This window comes from Pogona vitticeps, chromosome 5, assembly GCF_051106095.1.
Source record: "Pogona vitticeps strain Pit_001003342236 chromosome 5, PviZW2.1, whole genome shotgun sequence".
Taxonomy (NCBI): Eukaryota; Metazoa; Chordata; class Lepidosauria; order Squamata; family Agamidae; genus Pogona; species Pogona vitticeps.
Genome location: NC_135787.1, coordinates 52076993 through 52093569, shown reverse-complemented (window position 1 = coordinate 52093569; position 16577 = coordinate 52076993). Strand labels below are relative to the sequence as shown.

General features: G+C 40.4%; 1 protein-coding gene across 4 annotated transcripts in view; it reads left to right on the top strand.

Annotated features, from left to right (window-relative positions):
• SPOCK3 (SPARC (osteonectin), cwcv and kazal like domains proteoglycan 3) overlaps positions 1–16577 on the top strand; it is a 189590-nt gene that overhangs the window by 130695 nt on the left and 42318 nt on the right. For all 4 annotated transcript variants that reach the window (XM_073001479.2, XM_073001478.2, XM_078376680.1 and 1 more), the window contains one exon: positions 3703–3811. In XM_073001479.2, coding sequence (XP_072857580.1) covers positions 3703–3811 — 109 coding nt within the window. The remainder of the gene's footprint in view (positions 1–3702; positions 3812–16577) is intronic.

The window sequence follows — 16577 nt, the reverse complement described above, 5'->3', positions numbered from 1 at the left end:
GTAGAGTTCATTCACCTTTTTGCAGGCTGTATTTTTCCGTGCTGGGAGCGAGGCTTTGTTGATTTTTAGACTTTATTTTTTGTTAAAGCTCTGCTGGTGTTTGTGGACTTCAATGCCTTCCCTGTGTAGTTTAACATAATGATTGCTAATGTTGTCCAGTACTTCTGTGTTTTGAAATAGAATTTCATGTCCAGCTTGTTTCAGGGCATGTTCAGCTACTGCCAATTTTTCCTGGTGTTTTAGTCTGCAGTGTCTTTCATGTTCTTTGTTTCTGGTCTGGACGCTGCATTCTGTGGTTCCAATAGATACTTGGCCACACTGCTCCTGCAGTGGTGAGGTGATCTGATCTCTTTTGTCCTTTGCTGACCGTAGGGCCCAATTCAGATGGTTGAGTTTGGTGCTGAGAAATTGTGCTTCACAGTTCCAATTCACAAAGTATACCAGTGATTTAATTATGCCTCTTTTTTTGTCGTGGGTGGTGGTTGGAGTTTTTGTGTAGGTATAGGTCTGTGTGGGTTGGTTTTCTGTAGACCTTGTGTCCCAATAGGAGGTCAGGTTTGTGTATGACCATGACATCTAAGAAAGGGAGTTGGCCGTCTATTTCTTTTCCCCTAGTGAATTGTATATTTGGGTGTATGCTACTGAGATGGTTTAGAAATTCTTCCAGTTTTCCTTCACCGTGGCTCCAAATTGCGAAGGTGTCATCCACATCCAGACTGTGGGTACAAAGGGTGCCGAAGCCAGGGCCTGTTTTTCAAAATGTTTTTATTTTTGAAAAATACAGCCTACAAAAAGGTGAATGAACTCTACCCAGCCACAGGGACTGCTGATCACTGCACACAAAAGACTAGCTAATGACACCCATCAATCACAGTGACAGATCATCTCCTCCCTTATCACAGCAATACACCCATAACAGAAACACCCTATTCACAAGAAACACCCAAATTCTTGAAAAAAACAAATTCTTGATCCCACAACTACAAATACTCAACAATCCCACACACTACACCAGAACACAGAGTTGCCACTTGTTCCCGTCTCATTTCCATCTGTATTCTGTGAATGTATTTAATGGCAGTTTCACTCTTGACTCACAACCTCATCTAGTGACCTACCTTAAAATGTTTTTGTAAAAACAATTAATATCTTGCTTACAATCTTCTGTCATGTTCATTTATTTACTCCTTTTATGTAAGCTATATCTGCGACATATACACAAAGAATACATTACTGCCTTAATCCAGAACATTTGCTAAGGATAGCAAAACTGATATTTGTGCAAGGGTAATGAGCAATGAGGAAGGAGGTAGAATTTAGCAGTCTGGGGGAACCAATATTTTTTTAGGGAAAATCTATAAAGCAGTGGTTCCCAAACTCTCGGAAGGCTCCATCACTAACTGTGTTGGGCAGGATTTCTGGGAGTTGTTTATCAAAGAACATCTGGGGACCCAAAATTGCAAACCACTGCTGTATAGAGAATATACAGGGAAAATGAGGGAAACCAAAAGCAATGAAGTAGTATGGGAGTTATGGGGGCATTAATGAATACTAAATAAGGAGGTAGGAGGGCAGGCACTAGAGCGAGAAGCCAATAACATATGGAGGAAGCCAAGTCAGTTTTGAGGAAAGGCTCCCAACCAAAAATAACAGCTCTTCCAAAACAGTATGGGTTGCATTACTGATAGAGAGAGAAGAGAGGAGACAGAATTAGAAAAAGAAATGAAGTGAAGGTTGGGGTATTATTTGTCCCACAATGAAATAGGTAGTTCTTCCTCAACAGAACTGGAACAGAGCACGTAAGATTATACAGATCTGAGAAAACTAACACTTCCATTGCAGAGGACTTGCTTACTCATTATAATCTGAGTTGGAATATAGTCCATACCTTTCTTCCTCCTTTTGAATGAATATTCTTAACACTGGAAAGTTTTCATATAGGATATATCCAGTAATGATAATTCTGTGTGTGGAGACTTAGTGGCTGAAATCCCATTGCGCTGTTATTCAAATGATGTAACTTTTAGAAGCAAATTGCTATAAGTAAAGAAATCTTTGTAGATCTTATCTGTTGTATGCTGAGTCACCTGACTTAATATACAACAGATAATATCTACGAGGATCTCTTAACCTATGGCAATAACAAAGATATAGAACAGGAACCAAATAGAATGGGTACAATTCAAATGGAAATATCTATTTTATGAGATTACGAGAGTTATAGTGCAACTATATTGAAAGAGACATAAAGGGCATCATTGTTTTATAAAGTGCTGTTAGACTTTTTTAAAACTCAGATCTTTAAAAGGAGGATGAGATGCAGTTTCACTGGTCCATTTATTTTTGGTCAAGATACAGGATTTAACAGTGTTTTTGAAGATCCTTGTCATTTATAAATCATGGAAGGGTTGTTTTCACAGGTTTAACAACCATTTAGCACATCATCAATCTCTCATCCCTTCTTCAGTCTGCAATTTCCCATACCACAAGGAATGACAAAATCTTAGACAAGAACAGATGTTTAAACCTCTAGTTTAGCATGACAGAATTTTATAATCTGTATTGATGGTCATGAATTTTTAAACAATGAAAAAGTCATTCTGAGCCCTACTGATCCTTGCCACATCAGCAGATGCTTCCTCCTCTATTTCTGGATCCGTGAATGACGACACCAGGGTTTGAACCAAAACAGAGTTTATTATAACCAGGTTGTGGTTAACAACACGACTGTCTTTGACCTGCCCTGGGCTAGTTTCCTGCGCTCTCTGGCAACTAGTTCTTAAGTCTACAAGTCCAAGTCTTCTATCCCTCCAGTTACCTTCACTGGAAGGGGTTTCAGTCTTTTATCTCTCAGGGAATCCTCCCACTTATACAGGTCCTGCAGCAGGGAGGGTTGGTACTGTATTCCCACACTGAGGGTAATGATTTTGGCCTCTTGCCCAAGTCTCCTCGCAGCCCACAGGCTGCTGGTTCTGACATGCCTGTTGACACTGCCTCTGCCACTGCCTCAGATGAGCTGCAATATGATCTCCAGGGCTAGGTTGGCTGGCTCGGCAACTTTGTTCCCTCTGTTGTCACTCTCCCCAATATGAAGGATGGGTGGCAGCCACGGAAAAGTGTCTTTTCACCTCACCTTTGGGTACCCTGAGCTGCACCAGTACACCTGTCTAGGGGTCATCTTCCTATATATATACTCTAAATCCCTAAGTGGCTCTGATTCCTTGGGCAGTTCTTCCTCAGCCTGGAAACCCTTGACTGTGTTTTCTAAGGCATCCCCCCCAGGAACCCCCCTCTACCTCATCATTATCCTAGTTATGGTATGATTAGAGGACCCACTATGTCACTAGCCATTCTTTTTTCTTGTTCAGGATTTTCAGAACCCTTCAGTGATTAGTTACCACACTGAGAATCTTGCTGAAGCACATACAGTATGTGTTTAGTAGCACACTGAAAGATCTCTGTGATATTTGATCCTGCTCTCTCATGAATTACAGACATTATCCACATTATCTATTCAAAGCAGGGGTGTACCGCATTTAAATATGTGTGAGTGAGTCATGTGTTCCTTTTATTAGCCTTTTATTACCTCAAAAACAGAGTGAGGGAAGCTAACCCAAATCTCTTTTCAAAATATGTAGTGGTCTAGAATTTACATTATAAAAGATGTTTGTATTAAAGACTGATGTTCTCTTCCTTTTTCAGTGCAAACTAGAATATCAAGCCTGTGTCTCAGGAAAACAGATCTCAGTAAAATGTGAAGGACGTTGCCCTTGCCCTTCAGATACATCCACAAGCACAGGGAGAAAGAGGGGTAAGTATTGAGACAGAACATTAATACTATCAGTGCTGCATTGGTCAATGAATTATACATGGGACCAGTAATCAGTTGTTATTCATGTAATGAAGGGATTCCTTTATTTCAAAGTACTGTAGTTTAGAAATGGAAGAATGACAATATGTTGCTTAATGATTTTGCATACATTTTTAAGAAAAGCTCCGTTGGGTTTGATCTAGTATTTGACACATTATAAATACTTGGATATGAACACTCCAAGGGTTTTGTGCCTGATTATCAGATTTTATATAAGAAATTGCTGGTTAGGATCTTCCATGTTTTTTTTTTAAATTTTGCTAACTAAGCAAGTTTTGAAGATTGGCAAGGGGGTACTTTGGGAGGAGGTGTTCATCTCTCTTTTATCCTTTCTGGAAGCTGGTGTTTGCTTGGGAAGAAGGCACTTTTTTGGGGGGGGGGCTGTTAAAATCAATTTATTGTGAGTACAACATGTTTGTGAGAATTTGCAAGATCTGCTTGCCAAACCCTGGTGCCAGTTTCATTTGAAGCCTGTATTATATTTTTAATCACCGTCAGTGGTTGCACAGGAACTGTGGAATGTTTTGTGAGTTCACCATTTACACTGGATGTGATGCAAGTCATGTCCCTCCCCTTCTTCCCTGCCAATCCTTTAATGGCAATCAGAACTAAAAGAGAGACCCTCTTCATGATCTTATTGAAATGTGTGCACTCAAATACACACAATAAACTATTGTCTCCCCCCTCCTCCCTATCTTTCTGTCAATCTGACCTTCTGTAGAAAGTTCAGCTTCAATGCCGCTGCCGCCCCTTTCTGGGCTCTGGCAGAGAGAGATCAGTTGCGGCTTTGAAATGCACATAAACGAACAGTACAGTGGTACCTCGACTTAATCTGTATTGGAACGACATTCGTAAGTCGAAATGTTCGTTAAGTCAAAGCACCATTTCCCATTGAAATGCATGAGAACGGGATTAATCCGTTCCACCGTTTCAAAAAAATACCAAAAATAAAAATAAACAGAGCAAGTCTCATGCTGGGACTGCAAACACACACACACACACACACACACACACACACACACACACACACACAAATCCGAAAACAAGACAACACAGCACAGAAACATAACCCCCCCAATCCAAACCCACCCTCCAAAACCCACCCAGAACAGTTTTTTAAAAAAGGAAAAAGCAGCACCTCTCCAGTCCAAACTCTCCTCAGCCTCCTGGGCTTCCACTGTTGCTTTCACCACTGGCAGCAGGAGGCTTGAGCCTGGCAGGGGTGCTTCGGCCACTCGCCTCCCAGCTCACCTTCCACTTGCTCTGTGCCACCCTCCATGGGCTGATGGCAGGAAATTCAAATGGCGGAGGGCGGCGAGGAGCAAGCAGGAGGGGAGCTGGGAGGTGAGCAGCTGAAGAAACCTGGCCAGCTCAAGCTTCCCAGTGCTCCGCTGCCTCCGCTGTGGCCAGGGATGAGCGGCCAAGCGCCCGGCCAGCTCAAGCCTCCCGCCACTGGGCTACCACTGCCTCTGCCACCCCGCTGCTGCCACCAGAGCACCCAGGAGGCTCAAGCCTCCTGGCTCTGGCCTACCCCTACCGCATCCCTTTCCCTAACTGTTGGGGTGAAAAAGCTACAAAGAAGCAGCCTCTTCGCCACCAACAGTTAGTACAGTAAATTCAAATTTCCTGCACTTTCCCCCTGCCTTTTTGTGTTCGTAAGTCAAAGCTCCATTTGCAAGTCAAAGCAAAATTTTGAGAACGGAGCGGTTCTTAAGTCGAAATGTTCGTAGGTAGGAATGTTCGTAAGTCGAGGTTCCACTGTATTGGGATTCTTTCCCCCCACCTCTCACCTTGGAGCTCTTTCTCCAATGGAGGTGCCTTTTCTATGATAAAAGAAAGAAGTCCCTGAAAAACTATTTCCAGTTTAATGTTTCACATCCTTCCCTCTCCTTTCTTTTCTTCCTCCTGCCTGTCCACTCCTGTGCTTAATAAACCCTGCTCTGTTTCCTTTTGTATGAAGTCCCTCAGACAGAAACACATGCACAGACACTATCCACTTGTAATACACACATTCACAGGCAGGCAAGGGGCCAGTCAGGTGCCTTCTCACAGCCCCTGCCTTCACAATAAAGGCAGTAGAAGCACTGAGTGCTATGGTGGCTTCTTTTCCCATCCCCTCTTGTGCACACATAGCATTCTCCCCACCCTCTTTCATTGGCCCCCTCTCTCTCATTCCCTCTCTTTTTTCCTAGTTGTCACTTATTCTTCTGCTGTTCCTTCCCATTCCACCTCTACAGACATGGCCACCCCACCTCCTACTCACAGAGAAAAAAAAACCCTTTTGAATTTTTCCAGCAGCAAAAAAGTAATAGCCTTAAAGCAGGGCAGGAAAAAAAAAACATTTTGCAAGGGGTGGTTTTGATAGTCTTTGTGTCATGTAGGCAAGAAAAATATTTCGAGTGCACCCACTTTATATGAGAAGCAAATATCAAGGTATATGATAGTGTAGTTGGGCTCTAAGACACAGTATGTTCATCCCATTTCCAGAAGCCACTAGCTGAGTAGGCTAATGATCTTGATAGACTGGGGTACAGCCATGTGCACACACACATATATTTCAGAGCCTGGTTAGCATTAGCACTTCCTCTCTGTAACTTGCTTTCATTATCCTAAGGGATCCTCCTGCTATGCCATATTCCTCACTGCTCTCTAACTTGATATATTTATATGTATGACTTACTGTACATATTTCATTTTATATGGAGTTTTACATTTTTATTATGTTAACATCCATATTTATGTTATTTATGCATAAATGTAAAAAAGAAGTAAAGGTAGATGAATGTGTAATAATTGCTCAAATTGTGCTGCTGGTGTGATAGGTTTTATGATTATTTTTCTGTAACCCTGTCAATTCACCCTGACTCTCAGTTATGCACACTTGTGATGCTTGTGGCAGCTGATTATAGCAGCGAGTGGTATGTGTGTGTTAGTAGGGAGGAAGATCAAAATGTTGGGCAAAATAGTCATGTATCTGGACAGAGGTGGTGGCTTTAGAAGAAGAATGGACATGGAACATAAAATAGAAGCCTAACGTTTTCTCCAACATTTGTGCAGGGAAGAATATGTCTTTGAGGAATGTTGTGGTCAGTGTACACGTGTGGGCATAGATACATATGTTTCCGGCTTGTTCTAAAAATTATGTCAGCAGTAGTATATTTGATTAGGAGGAGGATGTTCTGAACAAGGATGCAATTTAGATTTCTGAAATATCAGAATGTCTGAATGTAAAGAACATTATAAGAAAATGTGTTCCTGAAAAACTAATATCATTTATAGCTGTTCTTAAATTGTTTTGCAAACACAGGACTTTGTAGCTGAGACCTACTACATTGAATGTATCTTGAATTCAGTGCAGTTTTCGTAAACCTGCGGAATATACTTATGGATTTCTATAACTGTTAACATGCAAACAAGCATATTTTCAACGAAATGCTCCTTCCAAGCATTTTTCAGTAGCACCCCTACATAAACTGTATAGCAGTCATTGAGCCTGCAAACCTCTGCAAAAGAAAACCTTATGATTTCCAAGTTTCCAGAAATAAGTAGAAAGAAAACACTGTAGATGCAGCAGCCATGTAAGAATTTAAGGACAATCAGGGCTTGGGACAGTTAGTTTTTGAAGATAATAATAGTTTCCTTTCTTATTATCGTATTTGAAAGGTAGTTGTCATTAAGCATTTTAAAGTTATTGCTTTCCCACTACTCCTTTTTTTAACTAAAAAAACTCTCAGGATCTTAAGAGAATGACATAAGACTTTGAAATTTTAAAAGAAACTTCAAATTAAAGAAAAGCTTATTTTTTGCACCAGTATTGTTACTTTGTTCCCCATATTACATTACTTTTAATGTTTAACTTCATTGCTTCCTTGTTACACTCCAAAAGTAACTAGAAAGTAGTAGCAGATCATTCTGCCCGAAGGATGCATAACATCAGTCTGCAGTTGCCAGTACTGAGGCTTACTTTAAAAAGATATTATAGCTGTAAAGATGTTACTACACTCATTTCTTCTGCTGTGAGGAAATTGCTAGTTTGCTAAGTTTGTTCGTTCTCCTTTTTTGTAATAGTTAACTTCTCCTAGACTTTTTTTCTTTTCAGAATATTTTACAGTTTAAAAACTGTGGAAGATCATATTAACTTTCTCCTTGTATTTCTGATGATTGTTTAGCTTTGTTCAATAAACGTGATGGCTTTAATTATGGTAGAATTACTTCTAAAAATGTGTCCAACCTACTCCATGGCCTTATGCTACATTAACCTTTGCAATTAACTACTGTCTGCTTGTCATTTTTATAAGAAATGGTTACATGTGAATAGCTGATAATTAGCTGAACAGAAAGGGGGGGGAAGCTTAACATGAAGTGAGCTCTTTTTGCCCCATTTATTTTTCTAACAAATAAACAGCAATTGTGGGCAGATGCATCCTTACATGGAATTAAACATAATCCAATATTGGCTATTAGAAATGTATTTTTAGTTTCAGTCCTCCTGTTTTTAAGCAATTAAAATGTTTTTGGAAATGGAAAATTTCGAAGACCATGTTCATATAACATTTGTTTCTCAAATGTGGCAGAGTGGCTTCCCATATCAGATGTTCAAACCACTTGCTACCTAACTGTAAAATATTCAGAGAGCAAAAAATATTTTTAAGAGCACACTACATACTATGTTTTGGATGGCATGCAGTATGCATTTATTCATACTGAAATATGTGTACTGTCTCAAGGTGGGCAATAAGATGGCTTATTGCAAAACCGGTCTAAAATGTATAGGAATAATCTAAGATAAACTGTGAGATCAATTATTTAAAATGCTCAAAAGCTTGGCAGAAAGTATATTTTAATTTTTTGAAAAAACAACAACTCTAATACTGTATCCTAAAATAGCAATACAGTTATTCAATACTTATAAATAAATACTTGCTATAGCCATAGGCAAACAAATCCAGAAAACTCAAAATTGGTGAAATGCAAATTTGCTTTCTTTTGGTAACTGGAGTAGGTATTTCTCTATATCCTGGCTTTGTGAATTTTGATTTCTAAGATGCAAATGTTGGAATCTAAAGCAGTAATTAATTGAGAATGTTATGCTTAGAAATCTTGAAATATGTCCATGGAACCTGGAAGATTCTACCTATGGGAAGGAAACAATATACAGTATAGGGGAAAGTACAGGGAAATCTAGTATTCATGTAAAGCACTATGAAGACATTATTAAAGCTATTCTCTATACACTCAAAGTGGACTACCTTGTTCTTCCTCCTCCAATGTCATGTTTTCTTGCTTGCATCTACATGCTCTTCAAGATTCAGTGCTGGGGTTAGGACTATGCACAGTCCTCTTAGTATTTTCAGAATTAATAATGCCTGAACAGGGCTATAGTAATGCTTAGACATGGTTTATGGTTCTTTGGCTAAGATCTGATGGGTGATATTAAATATGTTTAGAAGTATCGGTAGAACAATATACTATAACAAATTACTTAGAGCTGGTTAGCATTTTGAGAGGTAGTAGGAATGGGAGGGAGGGTATAAACCCTGTCTGCAGCATACTTGATATGGGCTCTTCTAAAGGCCTTCCATGTTTAGCATCAAAATACTGAGTTGGGTGATTATAAGTGTGTTCAGTTGATCATAGTTGCTAACCTTCTGCAACTGGGCAACTTGCCCCAGGTGATTCAGCTCAGGAATCTTTCAGTCTGGTAGGTTTGAAAGCATGGTAAACATTTGTCATGTCTCTCCCAAAGTGAAAGTGGAACATCCTGTCTTAGACTAATTTCTGAATTTAATTTAGATTAATTTCTGAAGCCTATTCATGTTGGTTGAATTCAATTATGTACCGTTGTGTTGTTGGATGTCTTTTTAATTTGTTAAGAATACATCTCATTCAGAGTTAAGTTTTGTTTTTATTTTAAGTGTGATGTTCATTCCACCCAAGAAGAGGGATAATACCATAGTCATAGGCATTGATAAACTTATGCCAATTTATGTAGATAGAGTAATTTGGAAGTGCTTCAGTGGTGTGTACTATGTGCCATTTATTTTTTGTGTTTTCTAGTATTTATGAAATATTTTTCAAATATTCCATATATAATTTTATACTAAGCACATTTTTATATCAGTGACAAAATGTTATTGTTACTGAGACTATGTATTGTGGCAAATACACAGGATTAATAACTTTCAATGTATTCACACCATTATTCTGTTGTTAAATTATAACTCTTCTTAACATCATATTTCCAGTTTTTATGGTTTTAACTATCAGACCCTGGACCATAATAATAATTAACCATTTCTTAGTAACACAACTGTCTTGTATCTCATTTTCTGCTTGATAATCCTGTAATAGAAAGTGCTGTTGTTTTAATTAGCACTTTTATTGCCTTTGTAGTTCTTACATTTAACATACAATGTTATTAAGGTAATGGGGCAATCATTCTAGCAATGCCTATTTGTAATCTAAAACATTATTGCCAATAATGCAAAAGAAAAGTGATGTGACATATAAAATTAGTAACTTATGCAATAACATTTATTAGTACATTTTTATGTACATTATTTTTTTAAAAATCTTCACCCAAGACTAAGATTAATTCTTATACTGCTAAAACAGTAAAACCTGTAATGGTGTCATTCTGGTTGCTTGTTCTATGGCTCTCAGTTACAAGTTGAAACCCATAATTAGGTGAATTGCATGGTCTAGGTATTCTGCACTGTGTGTGTGAAGAAAAGAAAATACATTTTAAAATTTGAGTGGAACTCCTTATCCTGTTCATCTCCTCTCTGGAAAGTATCTCCTTGAGACCTTAAGAACTGTTTGGGAAGTGTGCAAATGAACTACTCACTCAAACTGCCTGTATCATTTACCTCAGTTTTCCCAAAGCTGTCTAGCCCAGACCTTTGCTAAGTGGTTGCAATGGTCCTGATTTAGGAAAGGTCCATTATACTAATTGATTTCTTCTGATCAGGCTATTTGAGTATTCTCCATTTGAATGCTCTCCATGTATTTATTTTATAAGGATCATAAAGATAAATGACATATTAGAAAGAAAACTACATAAAATATAGATTCCATTCATGCTGATTTTTTAACAATACAGGTTTCTTTTTTAAATATGTCGCCTATAAAAATGTATGATTGTATCCATAGAAGGGAGGGAAAAGTTGGATTCACAACATTAGACTGGGTGAAAACAAGCCTTGCCATATATTGAACAATGTACTTAGAACAGTTTTGATATTATATAGGTGGGACATTTAGTTTGATGCTAATCAATGATCATTATAGTTTTTATGTTGTTGTTGTTTAGTTGTTAAGTCATGTCCGACTCTTTGTGACCACATGCACCAGAGCACGCCAGGCCCTCCTGTCTTCCACTGTAGACATGTCTCTGAATTTTTGGTGACAATGTTTTGAATGACTAAAGTATGAAAGCAAAGCATTCTGTGTTATTTGAGGAAGTTGAAACAGCTGCCCTATGCATCTTGTCCCCTTCTTCAGTATGAAAATGAATCAAATTGTAGTACTACTGAGTAACAGAATGGTTCACTAGATGACTGAGTAGGTATATTATAAGAGGAGATATTTAAGGATGCTGAATTTCTGTAAAAATGACATGTTTTGTATACAAAACCTCAAGATAACTGAATCACTTCAGAATAGGAACACTTAGACTTGATGCCAGGGCTGCACACAGAGCAGAAGTGTACAGTTTCTCAGAGAACAATTCTAAAAGTCAAACTAAAAACAGAATTGATTGGCTTATATTGAATCTTTTATATATAATAAAAGGCAAGCTTTCTGGTAATTCAGAACTTCTCATCAGACTGGGCATTGCAAAACATGTCATTCAGATGGTGGGGTAACAACAAAGTCATCCTAACCAGATGTTATAACCATGGGAGACTGAAGTTCCAAGATGGAGTCTGCAGACTTGAGTCAAATTGAGATATAATCATGTAAGACTCTCTTGGAGGAGATAGGAGCAATCCTCTTTCACCATCTCCAGAGACAAAGAAATGGCAGGCACAGTGAACTGTCCTCTTTGGAGCTGTAATTTAATGGTTCTATTTTGGAGATGTAAGTGTTTATTTATTAATTTTTTCATTTTGAATGGATTTTTTTTTCCTTTTTCACTTGGGTTCTTGCAGGGGCTGCTTCTGTTTTTATGTTCTTCATGCACTAGTCCTTTCATTTTACATGGAAGGAGTCACCTCTTTCAAGTCATTTTGTGTTGTGTTTTCCTGTTTATGCTTTCTGGAGCTAGTCAAAAAGAGTCCTAAAGTATCTGTAAAAACTCCTTTGAGAAAGCAAAGGCAAGGCAACAGAGAATCACTCTCCTCCAAATGCAGGCAGACAACAACCAATAGTTACAAAACAGTCCCCCAAGCCCCCCTCCAAAATATTCACCTTTCACAAAATACATACACAAAATTTGAAAGTCAATCAAAGAGGGAAAGCACACTCTCCCTATACAAGGGAAAATAGCAAAATTAAATGCATACATTCACCTGTGAGGAGATGGGTTTTGTAGTACTTGTTTCTAAGGGTCTCACAAGTGATGAGGACTACAGCCTGAGAACTAGTCTATTGTTTTGTCTTCAAGAATGCAGTTCAAGAGTGATAAATGCTGAATTCCATCCTAATTGCTAACCAGTCTGGGAAGGGGAGGAAACTGGACTCTGGAAAGTTATAAGTTGGGCATGGACTTGCGAACAAAGGACTTTGTGCTGATTGGATACCCTCATGATGCAGAGACTTTGACTTTAGTTATAGAAAGGGGGGCTTAGTGTTGGGTGAATTGGAGAAGGAGGAGGAGGAGGGAGTGAAAGGTTTTACAGCTTTCATTGATTGATTAGGAGACTTAGCGGTGTTAACATAGAATTGGTAATTAAATAGTAAATCCATTATACTCTAGTTAGCTAGTTTCTTTATTGTTTTATGGGAAATTGCTTTCAGAAGCTCATTTAATCCTTAGAGGCTTGGAATTTTAACAGTACAATTTGTAATTCTTTTGAATTTCTTATGTTTTAGAACTTTTTGGTCTTTTTAAAATAAACCTTTTTTTATATTTCACCCAAGTATGATCTTTGGTAGAACAAGGGTTTGAGTGTCTAAAGAAAGTGCCTTAGCACAGGGCTGTTCTTTGGGTGTTCTACTTGGTCAGGCTGGTATGCAAAGCTTAAAGTACACAACCAGGAGTATTTTATCCCAAATAAGGGACTAATTAAAAATCTAGGGTTAGAAGCTTGCCCATAGTTGCCCATTCACACATCTTCTAGGTTTCACCCAGCCTAAGATTCAAAGGGTGGTGGAATTTGGGAACTAAAGTTGGTACATTCCACTAGTGGAATAGCACATTTAAGGAGGTGCATTCACCACCCACTGTCCCCAAATCAAAGAAATGCGGGCAGAGAAATAAAGGCAAAATATAGAGTCAACCCCTCCACAACTAAAATAACTAGAATATGAGAAGATTTCTCCCGCCCCACCACTTAAAAGCAGGCAGTAAGCAAAAATAACAAAGGAAGGAAAGATGAGGGAATCCCAAAAATAATCTGAAGGAGACATGCTGGCACAGGCAGGCTGCCTGGTAGTAGCAACAAAAATAAAGAAATGCCCCCACCATCATGAAAAACAAAACAAAAAACAATTTTACAACAATTTCACAACAATAAACAGTCATTCAAGATAGAAAATAAAAAGATAAATTAAGTAGTGTCTGGAGGAAAGGCTTGTCTAAATAGCCAGATTTTAAGCTGGCTTTTAAAAATACCTATCTAAGGGGCCAAACGGATCTCGGGGGGGGGGGAATGATTCCAAAGGCGGGGAGCCACTGCCAAGAAGGCCCAGTTTCTTGTTTTTTCCTTCCAGGCTTCCCTCGGCGTTAGGCTCCTCAGCCACCCCTCCTGGCTAGAATGAGTGATATGAATAGATGTAGGTGGGAGGAGGCGTTCCTCCAAGTATTAAGGTCCTAAACTCTTTAAGGCTTTATATGTAATCATTAAAACTTTGAAATCAATTCGGAAGCAAAGAGGCAGCCAGTGCAAGGCAGTCAGAGTGGGAGAGATATGTTGATGTTTTCTCACTGCCACATTCCTCACCATTTGAAGCTTCCACATCAATCTCAAAGGTAGTCACACATAGAGCACATTACAGTGGTCTAATCTCAAGATTACAAGCACAGGGACCAGAGTGGTGAGCATCCCAACATCAAGATAGGGACACAGCTGGGCAATCTACCAAAGATGGAACTAGGTGGAGCGGACCACTGGTGCCACCTGAGTGTGCATGGTGAGTGCCGGGTCCAGATGGATTCCCAAGCTGTGGACCACACTCTCTTGTGGTGAGAGTCAGCCCCCCAAAAGAGAGGGAGTTTCCCAAACTGCTGACGGTGGGGCCACCCACCCTCAGGACCTCCATCTTGTCCGGGTTCAGCCTTACCCCATTTTCCTGCATCCATTGCAGTACAGTCTCCAGAAAGTACTGAAGGGACAGAACAGTATCCACTGTGGTTGGAGAAAAGGAGATGTAGAGCTGAGTGTTATCAGCATACTGATGGCACAATGCCCCACACCCCGATTACCCCACCTAACAGCCTCATATAGTAATATTAAACCCTCTCCCCAAGCTGGACTCTCTGAGGACAGTCCTCCAAATGCCAGGCCACCAATTCCTAGCTCGGAGAGCCTCCTCAGGAGGGTACTGTGGTCGACGGTATCAAGGAGGACCAACAGAGACGTTTTATCCCTGTAGGCATCCCTCAATAGGTCATCCAACAGGGTGACCAATGCCGTTTCTTTACCATGGCACGGCCTGAAGCCCGACTGGAATGGATCCAGGGCATTTGTTTCATCCAAATGAACCTGAAGCTGATCAGCCACCACCCTCTCCACCACTTGACTAATGAAAGAAACATTGGTGATGGGCCTATAATTGCCGATATTGTCTGCCACCAAATTTGGTTTCTTCCTAATGGGCCTAATGAGTGTCTTCTTGAAGGCAGGGGGGACCCTGCCCTCCTGGAAAGACTCATTAATTATTCCTGTGGCCCATTCAGTTGTTATTGGCCTGGCTGCTTTGATTAGCCAGGCTGGACAAGGGCCAAGGGATGAGGTGGTGGCCCCACAGTGATCAAGTGCCTTGTCCACAATGTCTGGCGTCACAGGCTAAAAAGGTCAAGACTCACTGGGCAAGGCAGAGCGCTGGACATCTCTGCTCGATCCACTGTATTGAAAAAAGGAGAGAGCTCCCAGTGGATGGCCTCCACTTTTGATTTTTAAAATGCTGCAAATTGGTCAGGTGAGATACTAGAAGGAGGCCCATCACTTAGACCAATTCCGGATAGGTCGCGGGCTACACGGAAAAGTTGCGCCTGCTGATTTGAAGTTTTGCTTATCCAGTCAGAGAGGTGAGCTTGAATAGCAGCCCTTATCTTAGCAAGGTAAAGATTAGTTGTGACTCTAACTGCTTTCTGATTATAAACCATCGAGCTTCATCTCCACTTGCACTCTAGCCTTCTCCTAGTTTGCTTCATCGCTCGTAGGTCTTGATTGAACCAGGACGCAGGCCGAACTCTGCATTGGAGAGGGTGTTTAAGAGCGATCGTGACTACAGCCCTAGTAGCGGCAGTGAACCAGCCTTCAACCAAAGCCTTGACAGGAGCACCAGTCAGATCAGCCAGAATCCCTCTCATGGAATCCTGGAATCCTATAGGATCCAGTAGCCTTCAAGGGCGGACCATTAAAGTAGGTCCATGCTCCTTGTGAGGAGGGAGGGCCACTGAGAGGTTAAGTTTTATTAGGTGGTTATCTGACAATGACAAGGGAACCAACATAAGGTCAGTCACCAGCAGACCACACTTGCTCCAATTGGTGAAGAAAATCAGGTCTAGCATATGACCAGCCATGTGGGTGGGGCCGTTAACATGTTGGGACATGTTCAGGGAAGCCATGGTTTCCAAGAACTCAAGAGCTGGACCAGAAGTCTCTGCCTCCACATGGATGTTGAAATCATCCAAGACCAAAAGCCTCGGGGATTCCAACAGTGCCGCAGAGACAAAGTCCACCAGCTCTGGTAAGGAAATGGCTGGGTCGTGGGGAACACGGTAACACAGCAAAATCCCAAAACCATCTCTGCCCCCTATTGACATGTGGAGGGTCTCCAAACCCGGCTTCACCACCATGGAGTGTCTAGTAACTTCCGGAGTGTTTTTATATACAATGGCTACTCCCTCACTCCTCCAGTCTGCCCTGGTGCTGGACAGCATAGCTGGAAGGACAGGCAAGAGTCAGGGGTGGACCCCCTTCCCTGCCCATCCAGGTTTCGGTTATGCACGCCAGATTCCAGAGTGTAGTCTTATGGTGACTGACCATCTTCCTCCAGAATGAGATCATAAATAATCTAGCATTCAACAACACCAGTTGTAGAGTGGAGGGTCAGCTGACTTGGCTACCTTGATACTGACGGTTCATCACAGTCCCAGAACAGTGAACAGCCTTCAAACATCAGTCCAAGGGGCAGGTCATCAGGAATTCATTACACAGTAATCTCTCCCAAAAGGAAGGACTGGAACAAAGGAAGAGCATGCCTCAAGGGGTTCCAACCAATCCAGGCCCTTTTACAGATTCAGAATTACCACTTTTCTTCATTTTCCAGTATTTTGGTTGTTAATGTCTGCCGTTGCAATGCTATTCAAGGAAAC